Source organism: Trematomus bernacchii, unplaced genomic scaffold (assembly GCF_902827165.1).
Source record: "Trematomus bernacchii unplaced genomic scaffold, fTreBer1.1, whole genome shotgun sequence".
NCBI lineage: Eukaryota > Metazoa > Chordata > Actinopteri > Perciformes > Nototheniidae > Trematomus > Trematomus bernacchii.
In genome coordinates, this window is record NW_022987698.1 from 14,500,727 (window position 1) to 14,528,252 (window position 27,526).

At 40.8% G+C, this 27,526-nt stretch overlaps 1 protein-coding gene across 1 annotated transcript in view; it reads left to right on the plus strand.

Moving 5' to 3' along the window:
• The window catches only part of stab1 (stabilin 1), a 112,667-nt gene that overhangs the window by 67,721 nt on the left and 17,420 nt on the right, over positions 1 to 27,526 (plus strand). Inside the window, 6 exon segments of the mRNA XM_034138739.1 lie at positions 9,288 to 9,392; positions 10,471 to 10,587; positions 12,309 to 12,441; positions 12,567 to 12,624; positions 13,201 to 13,345; positions 16,476 to 16,609. Coding sequence (XP_033994630.1) covers positions 9,288 to 9,392; positions 10,471 to 10,587; positions 12,309 to 12,441; positions 12,567 to 12,624; positions 13,201 to 13,345; positions 16,476 to 16,609 — 692 coding nt within the window.

The window sequence follows — 27,526 nt, forward strand, 5'->3', positions numbered from 1 at the left end:
GGGAGTTTTGCGGCGGGACGGGTCACCAGAGAGTACCACAGCTTTATCGCGGAAAATAGAGCCCCTATCTTGTGAGTTGGGATCTATTTTGTCGTACTTACAGTTATTGGTGGACAGAGGGCTTGCTCATTCCACAGTGAAAGTGTATGCAGCAGCCATCTCGTCCTGCCATGAGGGATTTGGCGGCAAGTCAGCCTTTTCTCAGCCACTAATGTTGCGGTTTTTACAGGGGGTCAGGAGGCTGCGCCCAGTAGTGTGCGCCTCCGCCCCGCAGTGGGACCTGCCGCTGGTGCTCGAGGCTCTGGTCACAGAACCTTTTGAGCCTCTGGAGCTCTCCTCCCTGAAAGCACTGTCGTGGAAGACAGCGTTGCTACTTGCCTTAACGCAGTGGTTCTCAAACTTTTTCTGTCAGGCCCCCCCTTCGGAGAAAAAAAAAAGTCGGGCCCCCCCCCAACACAAATAGTCAGGCTCAGTGGCGGCGCCAGAGATTTATTTTGGGGGTGCTGTGGGGTAGCTTGACGTTTCATAGAGGGTGCTCAAACATTTAGGGTTTCCCATTAATGTACCGGGCGCTACAGTTGAATTTTCTACTGCAACACTCCGCACGCATACTGTATACACAATGTACCCGCGACTGTTACAATGAAGGCTCGATAATCAGCTCACGGCATATAGGTGTAAGCAGGGGTAAAGTGCTATTTTTATAGGTGGTGTGTGGGCGCAAGCTCCCCCGGGAAGATTTTTAAATATTGAAGTTAAAAGCATCAATCTGGTGCAGTTTGAGAGCAAAATGAAGAGATCTATGGATACCTCTCTCAACACCCATATGAAACAGAACTGTAAACAGATTTACTATTTCTTTATGGATATTTTACAAATTACCCTTTTAAACTTTATTCTTTTTTTAATGTCATATAGTATTTCATACCTGTTTTTCATTTATTCTCTTATTTTTTTATAACTATAATGATCATATAAACGTGTGCCTCGGAAATAATTGTTTACATTAATGGTGACCAAAACGTTTGAGACCCACTGAGATAACACTGAGAGAGTCCTTAGTTCACTGAGTCTCTCTCTCTGACAGGAGAGGACTCTCCTCCACTTTGTTGTTGAAAAAACTCCTTATATCCGTTAGCGTAGCTCGCTAGCACCAGAAGCTAACAACAACGATCTCCGGTACCGGTGCGCTCTCTCTCTCTCGCTCGCGCACCCACACAAAATGGCTTGTTCCACACACACACAGAGCCGAGCTTTAATGAAACACAGAGACCCAGACGTAATAGTACTGTACTGTATCATATTATTTTCGAATCAATAATTTTTCAAATTATGATATTTTCTTTTTTAATTTAAATTTTGTAATAACTATTTTTCCTCCTGGTCTCTCGCGCCCCCCCTGTCATGCCTCTGTGCCCCCCAATTTGAGAACCACTGCCTTAACGTCAGCCAAAAAAGTGTCCGAGTTAACCGCTCTATCGGTGCACCCGAGTTGTTTAATGATCCGGGGTGACCAGAGCGGGGCGACACTCAGACCGAACCCCTCCTTTGTGCCCAAGAGCCTAAGGAGTGCGTTCAGGTTGAGGGCTATTCAGTTGGGGGGCTTTAATCTTCCACCCCATAGTGGGGCGAGGGAGGCTAAATTACACCTCCTCTGCCCGGTGCGTGCGCTGGCATGTTATGTGGAGCACACGGCTGTCCTTAGACGCACTGAACAGTTGTTTGTGTGCTTTCGGGGGCGGGGTGATCGGGAAAGCTCTGTCCAAGAAACGCCTGGCAGGCTGGCAGGCTGGCTCTGTGAGTGCATTGCACATGCCTACGGACAGGCGGGGAGAGCCTTCCCCACGGGGGTCCGTGCACACTCTACACAAGCCATGGCTGTGTCAACAACCTTATTTAATGGCGTGAGTGTGGAGGACATATGCACGGCGGCGTCTTGGTCAATGCCAGGCCCCTTCATAAAGTTTTATCTCTTGGACATGTCTGGCTCCTTTTCATCGTCTGTGCTTGCTGGGGCAACGCAGGACTGGTGAGGAGGGAGGGGGGCTGTGGGTCAGTGGGCATCTGACCCCCTCCCCGGGCATAATGCGCTTACGTTTTTCCCCGGGCCCCCGGCCCCGGGGGACGTGACGCGCACTGGGCCCAACCTTCTCCACGGTTACGACCGAGGGAGAGGTGAGTGAGGCGCAGCGGCTGCTAACCAGAAAGCCGGTCAGAGACAGTGAGATGGAACAGTGTTGTTGTGGGACGACAGCGCGTGTAAACAGCCTGTGAGAGATATAACGAGGGGATACGTATGGTAACCCTTGTTATATAAACACAGGCGGAGCCCTCTACTCAGGGGCCCTGTCTGTCCTATGCTACTTGCTGAAGAGAAGTAAAGGATGACAGTCAGGAGGCGAGGCCTCCTTTTATGCGGTGAGATGCGCGCGCATTCAGGTAGGCCCGCCCCGGGGCCGGCTACGTCTAGAAAGTCTCAGTGGATGAATGCTTGCATGATAGGATCAAGGGGAGTACCCATAGAGTCCAGTAGAGGGCGGAGCCTGTGTTTATATAACAAGGGTTGCCATACAGATGAAGCGTCTTATTTTGGACAGTTTAAAGTGCGAGGGTCGTGATCGGTTCATGCACGTTCCGTGATGGCCGGCCGGCCCCCAGTCAGACTTGATACCGCCCCCATGATAAATACATTTAATTATTGTGAAGCCAGCTGCAATGGATCATTGATCCACCAGGGGGTGCAGTGGGGTTCCACACTGGAGTCATGTGAAATCAACTTCTAAATAATAGATGTTGTTTAGTCGGAAAAAACGAACGAGCCGGCTCTCCCGATTTTTAATCCTAATTTAATCATCATCATTGATGTTTATGTTCACCGAATTGACATGAAATCACTGACAAATATGAATATTCTGTATTCAACTTCATTGAAACGATCAGGATGGGTGTTATTTTTCCCCACAATGACCAAGTCGCTGCAAATGATCCCATGTATTACATGTACATGGCCACATTCTCAACAAAGTTACGTAACGAAACATTCTGTATTCCTTGCTTACTTTTTATTTAATGCTTTATAACAGCTGGAATAGTTCGTTTAGAACAGGCACCTCACTCGCAATCTGCTCCTCCGCAACGCCTACCACCTACCTCCGGCTGAAATTATGAATGTACAGTAAGGCATAGTAATCATAGATAACACGGCAGGGTCCGTTACAGTTTGTTTTCATCTGATTTCAAATATTTCAAATGTCTGAAGTTAATAAATACATTCTCAGTGTTCAAGTCAATAATAGTCATATAAGAAAAGTACTGATCTAATAACAGAGATTTTATAAGGACTTTTCAATGTTCGACATCGCTCATGTGAAATACAGTAAACTGGATGTTGTGGTGCCGAGAGGCGGGGTATCAAAAGTACAAGCTAAACTTTTATTTAGCATCTGAACGATCTGAACACACTTGTAAACAACGTGATGCCCGGGAAGCGAAGACCCGGCGGAAACAGCTGGTCTGGTTCACTAAAATGTCCGTGTACAGTATATCTGGTACTAATGTATAGCGGATCTTTGTTAAGATCCATATGTCACGGATAGATATTATATATAGAGATGGGATGGCAGAAGGTGCTATATATATATATATAATTCCAAAGCTGGTAAAGACCTTTCAAATTTAGCAATAATAGTCATATAAGAAAAGTACTGATTTGTTCTTGAATATTATAATAAAATAAACACCGGCTGTTGTTATGCCTGCTGTAACGTTTACTTTCTCCGTTCTCCGCTTAAGTAATTATTACTTCCTGGTTAGCTTTCCGCTCGAAATTTAAATCTGAAAATGGCAAAATAACGGAGAAAAAAACGTTCACAGAGAAGACGACAACAATTGTCACTTGCACTTGTCATTTAGCATCTGAACACACTTGTAAACAACGTGATGCCCGGGAAGCGAAGACCCGGCGGAAACAGCTGGTCTGGTTCACTAAAATGTCCGTGTACAGTATATCTGGTACTAATGTATAGCGGATCTTTGTTAAGATCCATATGTCAGTAGAGATGGGATGGCAGAAGGTGCTATATATATATATATATATATATATATATATATATATATATATATATAATTCCAAAGCTGGTAAAGACCTTTCAAATTTAGCAATAATAGTCATATAAGAAAAGTACTGATTTGTTCTTGAATCAACTTTTTTATGGAAAATGTTTTATGTAATTTTATTTCATTTTAAATAAAATGAAAGACATTCACAGTTAATGTAATTAGATATACATTATTAATGCCATACATTTTTAAATGTAATTAGATATACATTATTAATGCCATACATTTTTGCATAAATATTTATTCAGTATGATAGCTGTCTAACAGAAGTTAAATCCATTTCTCACTTATTCTGACAATGTACTTAACCCCAAATAAAAGAACCCAATAAAAATAGTTGTTAAATAATAGTGAAGTCACGTTGTAATAACAATAATTCATCTCTCTCGGTTTTTTTTTTGTTTTCTTTGTGTGCTTTGCCAAAAGCCACTGTGTCAAGTGTCCTAGTTGGGTTACCGTAACGAACAGCAGCCGGCTCTCGATTTTTAATCCTAATTTAATCGTTTATGTTCGCCGAATTGACATGAAATCACTGACAAATATGAATATACTGTATTCAACTTCATTAAAATGTTATTAACGTGCCTAAACTCAGTAATTCACTAAAAATTACTGATCCCTCCGCGTCGCGGAGGGATCTTGATCCCTGGGTGTTATTTTTCCCCATAATGACCAAGTCGCTGCAAATTATCCCGCTTATTACATGGCCACATTCTCAACAAAGTAACGACATGACTCCCAATATTAATTAAAATGCTTTTATGGATTTAGAAAATATTTTTATTGATTTAAAACATAGTTCTATGTATTGATTTAAATTTACATGCATCCGCTAAGAAAAATAGTCCGTTGTTACCGTTTTTTAAACAGTCAGAATGAAACGGCAGCTCTCAGCTGTGTGTTCACACTCCTAACTCTGATCTTTCTTTTCCAACAGTTAAGTTAACTGTAGGTTACTCTGAGTGACAAGCTTACAGTTAGTGAAGTAACACTTTTTTTTTGTGAGTCACGACCTCGCTGTTTCATTCTAACATAACGCTCCAAATATGACTGTTTCCACTCAGACTTCAATACAGCAACACCATTGTTTGGTTTCCATGGTAGCGTGTCTCTTTAGTAGCGTGCACTCCTTTCCTGTAAATTACAGGTCCAGCCAGGCAAAACAGTAATATGAAATATGAACGTTTTTAACTGAAATGATCAAATAAAGTCAAAATGTCACAGTGTTTACAAACATTGACCATACCGTTCACCAGCCCCCACCCCACTCTTTGTTTAAAACGAATTGGCCATCGGAATGTGTGTGTCCCAACCCCCCCCTGTGATATCTCTTCACAGGGGGGAGAGAGTTAGACGCTCGTGAATTGTCAACGGGGGGGGGGCCTCTCTGCACGGAGGAGCCGCGGAGAAGTGAATCACAGTGATCTGCTATTTTAAAGTAAATTCAACACATATCGACCCTAAATATAGCATATATTAAGAACGAGAAAGTGTTAACATCGTTTTTTGTAAACATATGACCAATGTGCGAGGGTGATGACATCAGAGCATCGTCCTATGGGCTTAGCCCCGGACAGGTACAACAGGTATTCACTCAGAGGGGGGTAGTTACCCATTTACATGTCAAAAAGCAACATACAGTAGGCGGGTGGGGGATGGTGAACGTTTACATTTCTCTACAGCAGTGGTTCCCAAACTTTTTGTGCCCAAGGCACACCAAAGGACAAGTAAAAATCTCAAGGCACACCTATTGTGCGAAATAGCCCTTATAACACGTGTTATCACTCATATCATGTAAAATATCTGTAAATGTGCATAATTATTTACTAATGCCAAATAAAATGTATAGATAGAACAATCAGTGGTTCAAGTTAGTATATTCCTCAGTGTAACATATCCACTAGTTGCAAAGCTTAAACATTTTTATATATTTTTTTATTTTAAGGGAAAGGATGTTTTCACTACTCAGTTTGTCAACTATGTTACGGACAAACTTGATGTCATTACAATCATTTGATTAAGTCCTGCACTTCAAGTAAAATCAAATTTGAAAGGCTCTTGAGTCTATTCTACCATATATCCAAAGATTTTTTAAAGTTTAAAAAATAATTGTATTAAAGTTTTGTTTTTTCATGTGATATGTTCAGCACTGTCATTAAGTTTAGGGATATTTTGTATTATAAAACTACCATACAGGTCATTTTGATAGTTTTAATAGATGTCATGTAAAACTCCAACCTGTGTAGATATACATTATACTATAAAGGATATCAGAAGCACTATTTTAGATATTTTAAATTTGAAAAAATGAGGTGCAACATAGTTGACAATGAAAGTCAAACATTTGACGCAAATAACATAGTTGACTGGACACATTATTAACCATCAGCACTATGTTAATTTCAAGGCAGAAGTGCAAAATTCCATTGATAATGATGTGTAATGACGTCTACATGTCGTACAAATTGTCAACTAGGTTACCTGTCAACTAAGTTACTACAGTTATTACAGTACTGGGTAACTCAGTTGACAGGTAACCTAGTTGACAATTTCCCTATTTTGACCCATCATTTCAATGGTAGGCCTTGCCTGGATGACCACATGTCATTTTCTTGAACAGGTTAACATCACATTTGCACATATAATTGAATTAAAATCATTAAACAATTGTAAACCATAACAATGTACGTAACATTGTTGATTGTCAATGAGTATATTAATTGACCATGTGCTATTATACATAAAATATTGTAAAAATGTAGAGGACAATCACCACAGTGTGTTCAAAATGTCTGCCAAAGAGGAACATGGCATCATGTGATGCTGGTGACATGGTATTGGGACAAACCATTTTTGAGTTAAAGGGGGAAGTTCTGTTAGTAACATAGTTGACAGAACTTTTGCGGACATTCATATATTAAGATATTTAAATTATTTAAAGGGGGAAATCAATTAAAAATATGTTATTATTCTTTAGTATTTAGACTTTTGAAATAAATGAATCATTTTTTAAATTTACTTTAATGGTTTTTATTCATTATTTTGAATCCAAGACACCCTCAACTGAAAAACGGACATAGCAAAAACTGACAATTTAAGAACATCATGACACATTTCAAGCTAAATAAAGCATAGGATGCACATAATGTTTGTGTGATATTATAACATGCTTTCCAATAATAGGCAAAATATGATATTTTTGAAGAAAATAGTTAGAATAATTATAATTATCATCAATGGACATCAATGGACATGGAATGTACCCTAAATTGTAGAATCACTCAGCAGTTACATACACCAAACCTTCCAGTTATATTCCTATCAATATTATGAAGGCTTTTACAGAAGGGTTTGGTCATATATAATTCATAGCCTGAATTATATAACATTTTATACCTAAAAACATGGTGAAAATTGATATTTTAGGGCTGTTGACAGTATTTTCTGATTTATGGAGTGATACAAAGAGATATCCAAAATCCCTTCTGTAAAAGCCTTAGATACTAATATGACTACAAAATGAAACAATAATTTTGATCCTGGCTTTATCCAAAGTTCAGATTTCGGTTCCTGAAATGTGTTAAAATATGCGCATATTTCATGAGATAATGGTTCATTTGGATATTTAAACATGCTATTTCAGAAAACTTGTAATACAAAAAACAATTGCCTTATTGTAAGTAATTAACTGGAGAAATATTTAGCTGATATCTTTAAGTTAAAAATACCCTATTCACCTGGGGTGTCTCGCCTTAATTAGATGTTTGATAAGTGCAGATCACATAGTAAAACACGTACACAGATACATTATTTTGTATTTTTATTAAATTCGACAATGTCAATTTCACTTTCCACTATGTCCACCGTTGTTTTTCACAACCAATGGCAGAACTTTATTGAGGCCTGTAATTAGTCAACTACAGGTCTCTTGAGTCAGTCTTTTTCTTCCAAAAAGCTTGTGACAAGATGTTATTGCTCTTGGGGCATTAAAAACAAGATTTTAACTTTAGTTTTTTATATAATATCTGCATTTTCTATTGTGAAAAACTAAGTCTTAGTTATTTAATATATAGCGCCATCTCCTGGTTAAACCCTGAAATTGGAGAATAGTGGGAGGGCCTAACATTCCTGAATACTGGTCTTTGGCAGGCAACTGGCTGGCAACTGGCTGGCAGTCGGCAGGAAGCTGTATGCTGGGGTCCAAAATAAGAGGCTCCATCTGTACGTAACCCCTCATTTTGGGCATCTGCACTTGTAGGCCACCGTTCATAAGCCAACCATGTTGTTGCATCAGGTCCATCGTGGGGATGAGCCTGCATCTCTATCTGCAACCAGATTTGATCTCGCCTCGCTACAAAAACAACTTTTAAAAAAAAATTTCCATTTACAATCTTGGTCAAATCCACTAAGTTAGACAAAGGTGGGGGCGACAACTGAGTCCTCGACAAGAGAGCAGGCTGCTCTCATGGCATGGGTTTAATGCAAATGTAGCACTTTTGGCTACTGTAAAGGCCAATCAATATCCATGTCCTTCCCTCACCCACTGTAAGGGAGAGACGTTATATGCAGAATCAGATAGCTAAACATTTCATGGGCACTTTAACACACAATTATTAATACAGCTTTAGGACCACAATGAACAACTTTTCTTTATCCTAAATTAAGGTGTTTGGTTTGCCTCAACCCCACCTGTCACCCCCCAAACAAAATTACTCTCACCCCCATCAGTGCTCCTGCAGTCTATCACCATAGTAACGCTCACACAGCTGGACGTGCTTCCTGCAGCTCGGCTGTTTTCCCTCAACAGGAAACAGATGCTGATCATCTTCTGTTCAGGTTTTAAAGTTTTTCTTTTGATGATCTCTTCAATGTGGATCATCACAGGAAAAGAAGCAGGTCAGAGCTGTGGTGAACTCAAAGTGCTTTGTTGCTGCAGTGAGGAAATAAACCTGTTGATTTTCTTCCTGGCACAATTATTCATCTTTTGATTTGATCATTGAACCAAGAAGGTTTTCTTTCGATCCAAGTGTCAAAGAGCTCCAACTGTCAACATTTTTAATGAAAAAATAAAAACCTGTTGTTGCTTCAGGAACCCCCTGACCTCTTTGGTCTGTTGAGATGATTTGAAATGATCAGGCGGGTCGAGTCATGTCTGTCCTCTCTTTCAGCCTGCAGCTGTGGGCAGCAGGGACGCTGTGATACAGGCATTCAGGGTTCTGGACAGTGTGTCTGTAAGCCCGGCTGGAAGGGTGAACACTGCGAGATCGATATAGGTGAGTTTCCTTAAAAATGTAAGGACTTTTATGCCACTAAATAAAGTGAGCAAAGGATGTTTAAAGATAAGTCTTCTCAGATGTTGTTACTATCAAAATTACCATGAAAAAACGAAACCAAGAATATGTTAGTCTGTCTCTGAATAATTTTCAGGACTTCCAAAAATCTTCAATTGACAACTTCTTCAATACTTTAAATACAATTATCTATACTTATATTTACTCAAATACAAGTTTAACTCCAATGTCGTATCTCACAACGTTTTTTTGTTAGAAACCCACCAAAAATAAACATGTATTAAGTTTTATGTGTAGTGCAACTTATTTTTGACACTCTATATTTCTTTCAACACGTATTTGGGAAATTCTTACACAAATTAACTACCATACCTTTTTTCAAAATGTGACAGCATCTCACACACAGGTGGCGTCACATCAAAGTTATACATTCTTTAAGGTGTGCCTCCCCATAATTCATATTTTATATTTAAGTTAAATCAACCAACTCGCTTGATTGTACTGTATGTGTGCATTTTAATTGAGATATACATGCATTTAAATATTTCCCTTATTAATATTAATCTTTAGGAGTAAGATGTGAATATTTTCTATATTCAGGTGTTACTTATTATTTAGTATTGCTTTTTTGTACAAATTTCCCTCAGATTTTATTGATATAGCCCAATATCACAAATTAAACATTTGTCTCAGGGGGCTTTTCAGTGTGTACAGCATACAGCAACCTTTGTCATTAGACCCTTGCAGCACACAAGGAAAAACTCCCAAATAATTCCTAAAATGAATGGGGTGGAAACCTCAGAGAGACCAGGGTTAGGGTTAACTCCCAGGATGGACAGATATGAAATAAATGTTGTGTGTTCAGATTAAAAGAAAAAATTAAATGACAACAAAGACAATCTAAATGATAAAAGGTTTCGGTGATTGTATCTAAAAATGAATATCAAGGAGGATGTCAAAAATCTTCCAGAATCTGCCATACAAATATTACCATTGGCATCAGGCAGGACCACGCAGGTATACTTTCTAATTTCCTTCTCTGATTAATTTCTGTGTCAAGGCTCCATCCCAGAAGAGTGCCTGCAGTGCCCCGCGCAGGCCGACTGTGTGCCAGGTGTTGGTTGTCAGTGTAAACCCGGGTTTCAGGGGAACGGCACCTTCTGCGATCCAGAGCCACGTGAGTGTACTGCAGCTGGACAGACGATTTTTACAGCCAGCTTTTTGTCAGCGTGATGATAGTATTTGTAGTGGCAACAAAATAAGATGTATCAATCTAACAAGAGCATGGTGATGGTGTCATATGTCGTGTTCTTTTATTCCATGAAAGACAAACAACTTCTAAGTTCAACTATTTATTAAAAGAGCAAAAGATATACTCACTTGGCCAAGGACTCCGTCAGGTCACAGGCAGCATAGCTGTAGTCTGTAACCACTATTTCCGTAAAAAGCCTCGAACCTCGTGCGCACATACATTTTATTATTCAGGGCGTTGCCCGTACTTTATGATTGGTTGAGACTAGAAGGGGAGGACCGTGGTTTAGACTTTGGCCTCCCTGGTTGGTGCACAGACTTAGTCCAAGTCTCTTGGCAACACAACCTCCAATCAGCATTCGGCCGGCTTGTAAAGGTTCCCTCCCTACTCTAGTCACGCTATCCTACGTAATTTGTTTTGTTGAAGCTGCTTGCAACAGATAGCAGGAATCATCCAGTTCCCTGGTTCCCTGTTATGCGTAGGCGTTGAGCACACACACACTGTTCAAGGCCAGGGCGATCTTCTGTTTTCAATAACTCTTTGTCTCTACAGTATCTGCACCCTAGTATTTGCAACATTTCTAATGCAAGCTAAAACTTTCTTCTATGACTATTTACTTAGTTTCGTATCCAACCCATCAGAACCTGGGATTGGTGATTGTGTCTATTTATTCCATAGTCATAGCAACATCTCATGAGCACAATAAGCATATAATGTAATAATAAGAATCAACCTTGTAATGTTATATACAAATAGACTCCAGACATATACAGTCTATGCTCCAGACATATAATACAGATTACAAATCTTTTTGAAGCCTCAAAAGAAACTGAAAACAGAGCTCTGACCTTCAAGACATAATAACACCAAACATTTCTTCATTGTTGGCTGAAGACTTGCTGCAGGATGTTAGATCACGGTGACCCAGCCGTGACTCAAACAACTTCAGACTTTTTTCTTTATCAGATGGAAGATATCTGTATTTATGGAGTTACAGTGATGACTTTCATCTTTAATTTGTATCAACATTGTACTTTAGCTTTATTATACACAGTACATTTTAGGGGGAAAGGGTAACTGGTCAAGCTCACATCATCTTTACGTAGGTGCTAACGGACAAATTCACTTCTCCCCCCCCCCCCCCCCGTAACATTTCCAAATTCTATAATAGTTATATATCGCAAAAAACAACCAGATGGTTTTCCAGTATTCCTTAAAGCCTACTACTAGCAACAAATGTGCAACAAATCTTTTTACAATTGAAACTCGAAATGATGGAGTCACTTGACAAATGACAAGGTAGTACAACATGTAAACCATACTTTGGCGTTTTCACCTTGGCACTTAAGATTGACTTAAACTTGATTTTTTTTTTCTTTGTACAAAATAAATGACAAACAGGAAGATCGTGGGAGGAAGTTTATCAGAATACATTTTATGAAAATATCTCAAAAACCTATATACATGTACAGGTTTTCTGTTTCCTTCATAATTAGGAAATGTAAAGAAATAAATATATATTATTTTTAATTGTGTACCTGATTGATGTATGCTCTCAATATAATAATGAGAGGTCTGCGTAAATATCAAGATCATTTATTCTGATGAATCCACATTGTGAGCAGAATTTTTAAATCACTCCTCAGCTCCTGACCTGTGCGCTGAGTACAACGGAGGCTGCCACCAGAACGCCGACTGTAACCAGACCGGGCTGATAGTTAACTGCACCTGCACCAGCGGTTACCAGGGAGACGGCTACTCATGTGAGCCCATCAACAGGTGGGCGTGGCCATAATTTCTTCTAAAGAAATGCCTGTTTCTCTTCTTCTTTACCAAAGGAGACTTTGTATACTCTTGACACAGTTGGATAAGGGAAATCAGGCGGATGTCTGTTTGTATTTCAGATGTATTGAAGAGAACGGAGGCTGCAGTGACTTTGCCTCCTGCAAGTTCACTGGTCCAGTGAGTTAATTTTCTTTTTCCCAACACACAAAACTGTATTGATCTTCCTGCCCCAACCTGCCCTGATCTGAACAAATAAATGGCCCTAAACACTTGGGGTGTCCTGTAATAGTAAATTATCTGACAATTAAATCAAAGGAACAAATGTCACAGTCAAAAATATGGTTATGAAACAAAGGATTACTTCTATTTGGCTGTATGGGGGGCATAAATGTCAACTTTGACATAGAATTGCTGGTTTTTTCCCTAGAAAAAACATAATTTAATGTATAGCCTTTTTTGATAAAACAATAACCATTTAAATAATACTGTTTTTTAATCATCTCTGTCGTGTATGTGAATAAATTGCCATGTCCAATCCAAATCTACGTGTTCAGTATCTTGGTTTATTCTCAGAAAGGCTAAATAACAACAGCAATAAGACAACAAAAGAAAAAATCTGACTTAACCATGTAATCTTAGTCGACTAAACAGGTTTCTTAATATACCTTATATGATAAAATATCTTAAATAGTTGGAATTAATATGAGCACATATGTTGGTTTAACCTGATGACTAGTAATCTGGTTCCTCCAGAACGAGCGTCAGTGCGAGTGCCTGCCGGGCTACGTGGGTAACGGAGTCCAGTGTCTGGAGAAGGTGGTGTCCCCTGTTGACCGCTGCCTGAAAGACAACGGAGACTGCGACCCCGTGGCCACCTGCAAGGACCTGCATTACCATGGTAACACATCTTTACTGAGATCAAAATTATTACTATAGTGTGACACATCTTTACTGATTGCTATTACAATGATTAATACCACACCCTTACTGACTATTACAAAGATTACTACCATGGTAACAAATCCTTACCGACTATTATTACAATAGTAACATATGTGTTTTAACTTAAGTTAGCATGCCAATGGTTTTGCAATGGTTTATAATGCCTTTTTTTACTACGGTAACACATCTATACTGTTTATTATTAAAAATGTATTTATTTATACGTTTATTCCACACAATTATTATTACGATGGTAACAAAGCTAGGCTTAGTTTTATTACAACTTGTTATTTATCTGTTATAAATAAAGATAATTTACATTTAATAATACAACAATAATGTTAGCATTTAGTAAAACTCTGCAAGCACTTTATTACCATTGTAACACATCCCCAATGCCTTTATTCCCTTGATACCGTCCTTACTGACTTCAATAACCATAGTTACACATCAGTAACGCTGATTTTGTTACATGTCCATAACACTGTAACACCAAATTGTTGTGTTTCCATGGCAACATGTCTTAAATTAACCAGTAGCTGTAATAATGCCTCCACTGAGAATCAGCCATGTTGGCTCCATAGTCTTACTCCATTGCAGTTGCCATGGTAACCGCTTATTCTACAGCAGCTGACCTTTAATTAGCTTGTTAAGGCTGTGAGCTTATAAGGGCTCGTTAGGGTCATGAGCTCGTTACAGCTTGTTAAACATAAGCTCGTTATTACCCCAAGACGATTCTTACTGGTGCTCATTAATCAGGGTGTGGTTATGATACTGCATTCATAACTAGATACATATGGCAGATTTGTGGTAAACATTAGCTAGCTTTTTTCCTCACGGAGGAGGATTTCCCTTGGCTCTGGTATGACCCTTTGAATAACTTTATTTCCTTCTTTTTTTTAAACAGTTTTTATTTTGTTATAGTATATAAAAACCTATACACACATAGTGACAGACAATGTAAAGTACCAATAATTACATAAAAACAAAGAATTCGTTCATAAATAAAAATTAGGGAAATAAAATTGAATCCTAAGAAGGCTATAGCACGTATACATAAAACAAACAAAATAAAATATTACAAATATACATTTCCAGTTCCCCTACTTTACCTGTGTAAACAGTGCATCGCAGTTTGTTGCGTATGGAGCTGCGTAGCTGCAGACCGGTCAGGGTGCCCATGCTAACCCTGTCCACTGCCAAAAGCGCCTCGAATGGGCAAGTGAGCATCAGAACGCTTGTGAACTGTTAGCGCCGGTGTTATGCCTTGTTGTGCATGCCCACTGCACCTCGCGGGAGCGCGCACAGTGTAAAGCAAAAACTCCCAGACATTTCAATGATTTGTACGGCAAAGTTAGGTTTGGGAACTATATCATTTCCTTTTTGGCGGGCATGCATAACACGGCATAACACCGGAGCCTCGCTGCGGGGAAGCTTTGGTGCTTTTCCGAGTTTGTTCTAATCTGTCAAAATGACGGACTGCTTTCAGATTTTTCCGTCATTGTTAAAAGAAATCCGTCATAGACGGTAAATATTCGGTTAACGCGACCTCTGCACCCACCACCAACCTAAACATTGTTGCAGACCATGCACACCCCTTCATGGAGACGGTATTCCCTAATGGCAATGGCCTCTTTCAGCAGGATAATGCGCCCTTCCACACTGCAAAAGTGGTTCAGGAATGGTTTGAGGAACAAGACAACGAGTTCTAGGTGTTGATTTGGCCTCCAAATTCCCCAGATCTCAATCCAATCGAGCATCTGTGGGATGTGCTGCATAAACAAGTCCGATCCATGGAGGCCCCACCTCGTAACTGACAGGACATAAAGGATCTGCTGCTAACGTCTTGGTGCCAGACACCACAGCACACCTTCAGAGGTCCGGTGGAGGTCATGCCTCGACGGGTCAGGGCTGTTTTGGCCGCAAAAGGGGGACCTACACAATAATAGGCAGGTGGTCATAATGTTATTGCTGTTTGGTGTAGACTTTGTAATTATCTCCAACATCTAATCACTAATATTTAGGATCAGTCAGTGCAGATACTTTTTAATTTACTCAGTAGGTCTCAGGAACCTTATTAACATTTGTCAGAAAATGTGTGAAAATATCACTCGTCACCGGCTTGTGCTTCAATATCAGGATACATGTATTTATTATCCTTGCAAGAATGGAAGTAGTCATCACATACAGTGCATTTGGTACAACTAGTTCCTGAACAGTGTCCTTCACATGCTTATATACAAGAGAGGGTGTTACACAGTCACAATAAAAATATCGATCATAAATCTATCGATTAGATTTATGATTCAAAATTATAAAAGTAGGATAGACATGTGGATATTATCCGGCTGAACAAAACGTGCATTTACCTAACAGGTTCGTTTTCCACAGACCTTATTTCGAGCTATTTTCCAAAACCCTATGGAGAAATCCCATTGCTTTTTTGTCAAGGGAACCCATGCGCAGCTTACTTCCGGGTTTTAGGACGCGTCACTGCACCTCTTGCATAGATTTCACAGCGGGCGGAACTTGTCATAAAGTCCGCGAAAATAAAGCCCACCCATTTAGAGGGAAGATATGATTGGTCAATTGTACTGTCATTTGACATTACTCTCTCGTTGAGTTACTATAGCGGGCCCTCTGTGAATTCATAGCAGGACCACCAATCAGCTCCTGTCTTCACAGTAACTCGCAGAGACGGCTCAAGGAGCTTCTTTCATTTACCGCTTCACATTCAAACAGAAACTGAACAGGCAGATTCGAAGGATTTATTTCTTTCGAAATGTTATTTTAAATACAATTAAATCAAGTTATTTTGGTAAAACTAATGAAAAATATAACTAAAACAATATTGAAAAAGAAAATGTTTTTTTTTTTTATGTTTTCAAATATTATTTTTTAGAATATCTTAGTCCTGTTACGTACACAGCTACGTAGGGCCTTTGTTATCATGTGTACTCTGATATTGGAAGACTACATTCAGTATTTTCCCAACAATGTGCCTGATGTTTTTTTTTCATTTATTAGAGAAAAACATTTTTTGAATCTGAGGTAAAGATAAAGGCAGCATGGCTATTGTTTTCCAGCGAACACAGCCGGAGTGTTCCACCTGCGCTCTCCAGATGGGAAGTACAAGATGAACTTCAGTCAGGCCGACGCCGCATGCAGGGCCGAGGGAGCCGTGCTGGCCAGCTTCAAACAGCTGGGAGACGCACAGCAGGTAAACCCACCTACTAAAGGGGTTTCCATGGAGACAGTGAAATCATGTCCCACTCTCCTATAAACATTTACAAAAAGATATTTGTATTTTAAGAAAAACATTTTACATAGAGCATTTTTTGTTCGCATTAGCCATTTATGTTTTAATAAATGGCTAACATTTTGGAATTAATGGTATTTAGTTTTGCCTCTTAAGCTTGCTATTTCCCAGTCTGTTTTATTAATATCTTCTTGAATATCTATTCGTCATATCTGCCTTTATATGATTCCTTTTCAGAAAACACAAATGTCCCATTGAAGAAGGATACTAGCCCACCTCCAGTTAGATATGTTATTTTGTGTGACTGGCGAAGCTTACTTATCTCATCTTATTTCTTTCTTCCGCCACAAATTTGTCACGCTACTTGTCCGGCAGCGTTGACACGAAACACACAAAAAACACATCAAAACGTGCGGAATGACCAGGATTTGGTTGCTCTATCTTTTATAAGAGATTCGCCCAGCCATTTTCACGCAAATCGCAGAAAACTGCGATCATTTGCCCCATAGGATTGAATGGGAAATCCATTTGAACAGAGCTCAAAAACACCCCACTTTGACCCCATACAGATTCTGCATACGTAGAGCAAGAATTACAAGTTTAAACGGTTCTCGAGACTATAGACTTTATTAGACTAATTGGATATTTTTTGATAGCTAGTACGGTTCTCACGTAGTCGCAGCTTACGTTTTGAGAAAATGTCACACTGTTTCACATTTTATAATGGGTGTGTATGGGAGAGCTCGTTAAGACTTAAGGCCCGGACACACCAACCCGATTTTGGCAGTCGATAGATGTCGATAGATGTCTGGCCGTTGATGAGCGTCCTGTCGCCCTACTCAGATTGGTGTGTCCCGCACCGTCGTGTCTTTTCGGCCGTGCCGACACCTTCCGCCGCCGATTCATTCATTCACATGTCGAATCGGGAGGCTGTCGGCTAAAGGCTGTTGGCCAAAGAAATCACTCTGATTGGCTGTTCAGCTTAGCGAATCAGTGCATGAGAAGCGAAACGGAAGTGAGGGACCCAAACAAACGATTAAGAAGGCAAATCTGAGATTTCATTTAACTCGAGCTCTCGACACAGGTTCGGGAAAGCCCCATGAGCTTCTCGCTGTAGAGTGAAAATGGAACACACACGCTATTTGTTGTTTATATCATGCAGTCTGTTCTTCTTCTCTCGGTGTATCACGCAGTCTGTCTTCCGCATGGATGTATAATAAGAACTGGATACAGCGTCGGAGGTGGGGTCTCATTCTTTCCTATGAGAGCTGCTCATTGGCGCATGAGGACAAAATGGCCCAACTTTTGAGAGAGCGAAACGTCACAGATTACCCATCATGCCTGAACCCGTATGTGCGCTCACAGAGCATGCGCCCCTTAAGCCCCGCCCCCGGAGCCCCCACTCTCGGCTCAGTAGAATGAATGGAGACAGAAAATACATCTAGATTCGGCTTTTCGTGCATTTTACAACTTTAAGGACCTAATGATTATAATAAGGGCTATACAATTGTTCATACTGGGTAGTTTATTTAGTTTTTAAAAAATGATCCGCTGATTTACAGACGTCTCTTTCCCAATGTTAGTCAATGGGAAAAAGTATTTCTGGGCCCAGTGACATCACGGACTGATACGGAAATTGTAGTACCGCCGTTTGGACACATCGAATATTTTCATCAGAGTCCGGCGCACTTCCTGGGGGCTTGGTCTTCCGGTTGTTGCCTCTTTTGAATGACGAATACACACTACCGTCGGGACACAAAAACAGGCTAAGCCCCGAGCCTATTTTTCAGGTTTCAGGCTCGAAAATGACATGCCCAAAACAAATGACTACAACTTCACTTCTAAAAGGGTTATATGAATAATTTCTTTTATCAAAGCAAGGTTACATCTGTGAGTTGGATGTAGAAGTGTCAGAATCAATATAGATTTTTCTCAGTCAGAGTAAAAAAAGGTAAATTCTTACCTCCGCCTAAAGAAAAAACATTACATCTCAAGGTGCTTCACAAAGCTATAAGGAGAAAATAATAAAACAAATAAAATAAAAAGATATCTAAAGGAGCATATTGAATAAAATATGGTAAAATTAAAAATTAAAATAAAAGGTTAAGAGCATAAAAGGTTTAAAACAAAATAAATAAATAAAGTAAAGGACAGTCAGTAAAATGCGGTGCGGAACAGGTGGGTGTTGAGGCATTTCCTAAAAACTGAGAGTGATGCAGAGGTCCGTATGTTCTCTGGAAGCTGATTCCACAGACGTGGACCCAGGGAGGAGAAAGCACGGTCTCCCATGCTGACCAGTTTTGTCCGCGGAACAGCCAGGAGATTGGAGCTGGCTGACCTGAGTGTGCGTGAGGTATGTGAATGTTTTCTGGTTAGCAGTTCCTGTAGGTGGGTGGGGCCAGTGTGGTTGATGGCGTTGAAGACCATTATGAGGAGCCAGTGGAGTGAGTGAAGGATGGGGGTGATGTGCTCTGATTTGCGTGTTTTTGTGAGTATCCGGGCGGAACAGTTTTGTACATATTGCAGTCTCTGAGTGGTTTTTGTTGGAATGCCTGCAAGCAGAGAATTGCAGTAGTCAATGCGGGAGGTGATGAAGGCATGGACCAGTTTTTCTGCGTCCGGTTTGGTGAGGGAGTGTCGCATTTTGGAGATGTTCCTCAGGTGGTAGTATGAGGCTTGGCAGATCGTCTTAATGTGTGCTTGGAATGAAAGGGATGAGTCCAGTTTCACACCTAGGCTCGTTACAAGTGGGGAGAGGGGAATGGAGTGGCCATTGATGCTGAAATGAGGGATATCGTTTTTTTGTGTTTGATGTGGTGTTCCAATCAGAATGGCCTCTGATTTGCTGCTATTTAGGCCCCAGCCACACGAGGACGATAACTAGGGATGCTCCGATCGCCAATTTTGGGGCCGATCGCCGGAATCAGTATCGGCCGATACCGATCGCCGATCCGATCGAGTGGGCGGGGCCTAAATGGAAGATTTAAACATCACTTTAAATCTTCCATTTAAAGTGATGTTTAAAACTCAGTTAATGGGGCTCATTCACTGGAGCTTCCACAAACAACAATCAACTTAATTATTACATTCAAATGATGTACATTATTCAAGTTTACATTCACTTTGGATAATAACACAGGAGAAATGAGTGGAAGCGCTCTCTTTTCCTCTCTCCCTCTCTCTCTCCCCCTCTCTCTCCCCCTCTCTCTCCCCCTCTCTCCCTCTCCTGACAGCCTGTCAGTATCTCATGCAGCTCACTGATCCAGTAATGAGTGACCCGACAGTGAAGAATAAATATATTTATAACTAGTTTAGCTTGTTCCAGAGGTAGATAAAATAGCTAAGTGTGTTAGGTCTAACTCTTGTGTGTTTCGCTCCGCTCACCGGTCCGTCACAACGGGTGGAGCTGCAGGATTTCTGCTTCACACACACGTTGCATACCGCTATTTTACTGTCTTTTTCGGACACCTTAAAATAATGCCAGACCGGTGAAGCCATTTTGGCGAGCTTGTTTTGCTGCGCACAGAGAAAAGTGTCATGTATTTTACGTCATGCGATCGGCTCTCGCGATCGGCATGTTTAGAGAGCACCGATCGATCGGTAGAGAGTGAGTATCGGCAGATCTCGATCGGTGACCGATCGATCGGAGCATCCCTAACGATAAAGGTCATATCCGCTACAGTTTTCTATCATATAGACGGTTCGGCCACACAAGGCCGACATGGAAACGCATAAAACGATAACGATAACGGGTCCCAAGGTGGGTAGATCTGCGAACGAAATGCTCTGGGGGGGCAAACGGCTCCGTGTTTAGGCCTATACGATAAATTCCTGATAACATTGAAGCAATAGCCCCGCCTCTCCCACCTCTCCTGCTCAGAGATCAGCTGCTGGGCTGTCAGAAGAGGGGGAGGAAAAGAGAGGCTCCGTGTATTATTCTTATATTATTATATAGAGTCGTTATCAATTTGTTTTAAAGCTCAATAAATAACAAAGAAGACCTCTGACCGGCACTTTTCTAATTTTGTCCGGAAGATTTAAACTTTAACGGACATGTTGACCGGCAGAACAAAATCTAACTGAAACTCTGCCGCACGGTCCCCTCGTCCCTTGGAAGAGGCGGAGAGGTGGGTGTTTTTCATCTGCTGGTGGACTACCGGAGAGATTCACAGAAGGAGCAAACGCTTGCCTCGGGGAGGGAGAAAAAGAGCCAGAGCGTCCACAGCGGAGAACAAACAGAAGGGCAACCATGGCAACCATGCGTGGGAAGTCTTCTTCGCTGCTTTTGTGGCAGGAGTACAGCGCCACTTACAGGCCCGGCATATGTACTACAGCGTCTCCAGCGCTTTCGAGCGGTCTCGTGTGAACGGACACGTTTCTGGTGCCTATTGCGTGTGGACGGAATACTTTTTTGATATCGATTTCGATCCGTTTGCGTTATCGTCCTCGTGTGGCTCCAGCCTTAGTTGGAGGGAGTTGTTGCTCATCCAGTGGTGTATGTGTTCCAGGCATCTTGAGACTTTTGAAAGTGCCAGATGTTTATCCGGGGCAGTTTGGAAATAAATCTGTGTGTCATCGGCATATGTGTGGAAGTTGATGTTATGGCTCCTCAGTATTTGTCCCAGGGGCAACATGTAAATTAAAAAGAGCAGTGGCCCAAGGACTGACCCTTGGGGTACACCAGAGGTGACATAGTGTGTGTCGGAGGTGCTTTTCCCAAGACGGACATATTCCTGTCTTCCTGTGAGGTACGAGTGGAAAAAGTCCAGAGCCTTGCCAGTGATTCCCACCTCCTGGAGTCGCCGACACATGATGCGATGGTCAACAGTGTCAAAAGCTGCACTTAAGTCCAGCAAGATGAGTAGGCTTGGGGAACCACAGTCAGCCGCCATCAGCAGGTCATTTAGAACCCTGACTAGAGCTGTTTCAGTGCTGTGAGCTGGTCTAAACCCAGACTGGAAGGTTTCATAGAGCTCATGAGTGTGGAGATGTTCGTGAAGCTGAAGGACAACAACTTTTTCCAGAACTTTAGCTAAAAAAGACAGGTTTGAGATGGGGCAGTAGTTTGAGAGTACCTCAGGATCCAGGTTGTGCTTCTTCAGGACAGGTCTGATGGCTGCCAGTTTGAGAAAACAGGGATTTGTTTATTATGATGGTGGCAGTTGGAATAATGGATGGAGAGCAGGCTTTCAGTAGGGAGGTGGGGATAGGATCAAGGGCGCAGCTAGATGAGGTGATTGCTGAGATGATTTTTTAAAGCTCAGCTTGCGTAACCTCCGTGAAGCAGTTACGGGTTGGTGCATTTGACGGAGCAAGTACAGGATGTTGGGGAAAGACAGGTTAGTTTTTGGAGGCTTTGGCGATGTTAAGCCTGATGTTTTGTTTTAAAAAGTTCCACAAAGCGGTTGCAGTCATCAGTTGTAGGAGTGGTTGATGAGGGATCACTAGGCTTGAGCAACCAATGTATTGTGGAGAATAGGTGCTTGGGTTTGTTACGATTTGTCTCAATCAAATTGGAGTAGTAGGCTGACTTGGTTGCTCTCAATGCCGAGGAATAGGCCTTCTGGTGATCTCTAAAAGAGAGCAGGTGGACAGTTAGGCCAGTTTGCCTATATCAATCTTCCGACCCTCTGATTTTTGCGCTCTGAGCTGGTCAGTGTACCATGGGGCAGAGCGATGGAAAGACACCACTCGGGTTATTTCAGGTGCCAGCCTGTCTAGGCACTCATGCAGGGTGTTGTTATACCGGTGCACATGCTCTTCAAGTGAGAGTGCAGCATGGGGCCTGGATAGGGCAGAGGAGAGGGCAGACGTTAGCTGACTATGGTCTCTGTCCTTGGTCTTACAGAAGGTTATGGTATGTTTTTTGCCAGGATCCAATGGGTGAGACATGACATCCAGCAGCACCATCCGGTGGTCAGACATGCCAAGCTCAAGAGTGTGGGTTTTGGTAACCGTGACATCAGCAGTGATGGCAAGATCAAGGGTGTGGCCATGTTTATGAGTAGGCTCTTGTATATGTTGGGTAAGAGGGAGACAGTCCAAGAGGTTGAGGAAGTCTGTGGCCAGTGAGCACTTAGGGGCATCAACATGAATGTTAAAGTCCCCTAGGATAACCAGCCTGGTGAAAGTAGGGCATATAGTTGTGAGTAGGCTTGTGAAGTCTGAGATGAAGGTTTTATTTGCCTTTGGTGGTCTATAGATAGATAGACGATTAGTAGGGGTTCTGGAGCTAGGCATTTAGCAGCTAGACACTCAAATGATGGCAGATCAGGAACCTGGATTTCAGCCATGCCAAAAGTTTCCCGATAAATAAGCGCTAGCCCCCCACCATGCCCAGAGTTGCGTGCTTTCTCAAAGTATTTATATCCTGGAAGTGTAGCCTCATTTAAGGAGAGATAGTCACTATTGTGATGCCAAGTTTCACTAAGACATACAAAGTCAATGTTATTATCTCCAACAAATTAATTTAAAACAAGTGATTTGTTTGTGAGAGACTGTATGTTTAGGGAGGCAAGTTTGACAGGCTTCAGCAGTTGGGAGGGGAGCGTGTGTTTTTTGAGGAAGCAGTGATGTCTATTAGTGGTATGCTTATTGTGAGAATGCCCAAATCAATGAAATTCCGTACCATGTTTTCACTGCTACTTTGTACCAAGGCAGATTCTCAGAGCCGTACACATGAGCCGTACACATGCTGCGTTTTTTGTGTAGCTGTGTCTTTAGTTGTAAAATGATGCGTGCCACAGTTTCCCCGCTGCGAGGCTCCGGCGCTAACAGTTCACGAGCGTGCTCCACTAGCACCCGGATATAAGGCGCTGTTATTAACCTGTTAAGCCCGAGAGACCCCGGTACCGGGGCACTGCCGCAACATCTTGCAGGAAACAGTGTCTGAGGGCATGTTCATTTAATAAACTATGAATGTTTTATATCCATGTAATGGGAAGAAACTCATCTAACTGATCATTTTTTTTTTTTTTCAAAAGAAAACCCACAATGCTAACACTGAGCCTCTGATTTAGCAACGAGCAAAACATGCTAACAGATTACTGCACCGAAAATCACTCGCAAAACCTTATTATTTATCTTTTCTCTACATCCATGACATTGTTTCACATCGTGAGGTGACACAGAATCGATGGGTACCCTCATTATCACTGAATTATACGAAATGGCGACGTTATAAGCAAAAACGGACATCAAAACAGGTGACGCTAGGTAGCTAAAAATGCTAACATTTTTACCTTGGCTCTGTAGTCTCTCCAAAGTGGTCTTCAATGGCATTAAAACGATAAAAACGCTGCTGAAGTTAATCCATAGGTTAATCCAATGTTTCTGTGTCCCTTTGAAATTATTTCTGATAATCCATAAGCAATAAAACTGCTTTTCTGTTTCCAGATGTCAGAGCTAGAGATAGGTTCGCTCTGATGCAAAACTGCATGCGCGAAGCCCCCACCTTTCACAATAAGTGTGTGTGGGGGACTCCCCCTTTGATTCTATTGGCTCTAACGGTCAGAAAGAGGTGTCAACCATCAAAATCGAGCAAGGGGGGCCAGAGATATGGAAAATCCACCCAAATGACCCCAGAAGTGGTTTCTTTTTGCTAAATCTCTCTAAAAAGGTCAAATGTCACTTGTTTTGCATCAATCTTGATACAGGGTACTTATTATATGTTGTACTTTGGATTCCTAAAGCTTTTAGTCTACCTTACCATCATCCAAGGGTGGTTTTCACTATAAGTAAATAATAATTTTGGACGGACACTATAATTTACAGTTTCTTACTATGTCAAATCTGAATTTTCTTTAAAATAAAAAACATCTATATTGATTCTGACTTTTCTACATCCAACTCACAGGTTTATCATTACTTTGAGAAACAAGATTATTAATTTAACCCTTTTAGAAGGGAAGATATGGTAATTTGTTCTGGGAATGTCATTTTCGAGCCTGAGACCTGAAAAACAGGCTCAGGGCTTAACAGGTTAAAGAGGTGGAGTGAGAGTCCTCTCCTGTCAGACTGAGAGGCTGATAACTGCAGCTCAGTGAGGTAAAGGACTCTCTGAGGGTTTAGATTGTTCACTTTAGTCTAAGTAGTGGGTCTCAAACGGTTTGGTAATCATTTATGTAAACAAGTATTTCCAAGGCACACTTTTATATGATCATTATAGTTATAAAAAACAAGAGAATAACAGGTATGAAATAATTCCAACTCATACTATAGGACAGTAACACAAAAATACAGGTTAAAAGGGGAGTGATTTGTAAAATATGCATAAAGAAAAAGTAAATCTGTTTACAGTTCTGTTTCATATGGGTATTATTGAGATACCCATATTGTTGTATCCATAGATTTAGTCCCTAATTTTGCTCTCAAAGTGCAGCAGATTGATGCATTTAACTTCAATTGCCCCCGGACCCCCCTAGAGGAGGTGAGGTCCACCACCTGCCCACACCCCCTGTCAAATTGTCCCACCCACATTGAGGATGCTTCCTACGCCCATGCTAACTGCAGCAGTGGAGGTATTGGATATACAATTGCTCTCTTAATACAAACGGGCAGACTGGTAGGCTAATACAAAATCAGCGTCAAAACTCAAAGACAGACTGACATAGATAGAAAACAGGTTTAGGTAAAAAAAACTGCAGTTTGAGCTAGTTTACAGACGGAGAAGCGGGGAACAAGCAGCGCCAGCGTCCTCTCCCTCACTCCCAACTCACAACTATTGCTTGGCTGGCCACAATTTTCACTCTTCATACATAATTTTTCTGATCATAATGTAGAGAAATTTGTCACGGCCGCACTATATGCTCATTTAATCAAACGGACACATATAACAAACACAGAGTCATCAGGTGTTCATCTGGTATCCTAAATACTCTGGGTAGGATATTTAGCTGATTACAGTTTTTTACTTAGAAGCAATAATGCAGCACAATATTGTAGGAGTGAGCAAATAATCGTATTTTAATCGCAATTATGATTTTGGCCTGCCACAATTACGAAAACAACATAATCGAAAAAAACAATTATTTAGCTTTGCTAGGTTGTGACAGTGCACTGCAACATATTTGATCTAATTTATTTTTATTTATCATATTTATATATGTTTAGTAGCTTGTGGAAGTGCGCTCCAAAATATTTGTTGATCTTGTTTATTGGTATTTATTATTTTGATATTATTTATTTAAATGTAAATATAAATGTATCATTTATTTTATTTATTTTTGTATTGGTTTTTCAGTTGAATTATACGTTCAGGGTATTCAACAGTTAAAAAGATACTGTTCAAATTATTATTTGTATTTGTTTTAAAGTTCAATAAATGGATATTTTCAAAGTCAATGAATAATCGTATTTAATAATCGTGCTATCAATTATTGACCAAAATAATCGTGATTATGATTTTTGCCATAATCGAGCAGCCCTACAATATTGTCAATACGTTCTCTGACAGGCTGTCTCTCGTGCACTGGCAGGGCGTTGCTGTGGAAACGCTTTGATCTTTGAACACACCTGTCAGTCGTTAACTAAATCCAGTGGTAATCTAAAGATGTTCAGAAACGATGCAGGAATGTGGTACAAGAATCCCAAAACGTAATAGATAAACAGTTAAAATAGTCAGCTAAAAGTGAGCTAAAATGAATGGATATTCAATTTCAATTTCAAACCTTTATTTAACCAAGGGAGACCTGCAGCAAGTAGGTTACAACATGAAACATAAAACAACCTGCAGCAAGTAGGTTACAACATGAAACATAAAACAACAGAAAACAATGAAGGACATCATACATCATATTTACAGGGCTACATTTACATACCTATCGGCATTGACAAGTACCAACAGTATCAAATAGCATTGCACCTATCCGAGCTTTAAAAACATGCAACCAATTTGCTCAGTTTCAAATATTTTTGCAGACTGTTCCAAGCAAGAGGAGCTGCGCACATAAAAGCTTTCGTACCTAAGGCAGTCCTTGCACTTGGCACATGTAACAAAACCACATCATGTGATCTCAGGCAATAGCTACTTGCGACTCTCTGTGAGATCAGAGAGCAGATATAAGATGGTAGTTTACCCAACATGGCTTTATATATGAACATGTACCAATGACTGAGCCTCCGTACAGTAAGTGAAGGCCAACCTGCCCTGGCATACAGGGTACAGTGACGAGTAAGTGCTTTACAATTTGTAACAAATCTCAGTGCACTGTGATAGGCGGCATTTAACTTGTGCAGGTAATGGGCAGGTGCATTCATATAAAACAGATCAAGTCCAGCACAGGTAAAAAGGTCACAGAGACTAGCATTTTCCTGGCCTCAAGTGAGAAACAGGACTTGTTTCTGAAAAAGAAACCTAGCTTCAACCTCAGCTTTTTAAGCAGATTATCGACCTGAAGTTTAAAAGAGAGGCAATCATCAAGCCAGATACCAAGGTATTTATAACAGGCAACCACTTCAAGTACTTTTCCTTGCGCAGTAACAATATCCGAAGTGGTCTCTGGTGTCTTTTTAGCTTTTGAAAATAGCATTACCTTAGTTTTATCAACATTTAAAAGAAGCTTTAGTTCAGAGAGCTGAGTCTGAATAATATTAAAAACAGCCTGCAATTTAAAGGTCCCATGTCATGCTTTTCCGGTTATTAACCATCCCCTTGTGTTTTATGTAGCTTTTTATGCATGTAAACGGTCTGCAGAGTCACAAACCCTCAAAGTACACCCTGTAGCGAGTAAAACTCTTACACAGAAAATACCTGTCTATGCTGCCCCAGAACGCCTCGTTGGAGATTTTTATTTTTCCATTGTTTTCTTCTTATAGTGTAGTAAGTACAGTGACGTATTGGGTATAGTGACGTAACGTCTCCGCGGATTGGTCCTCACA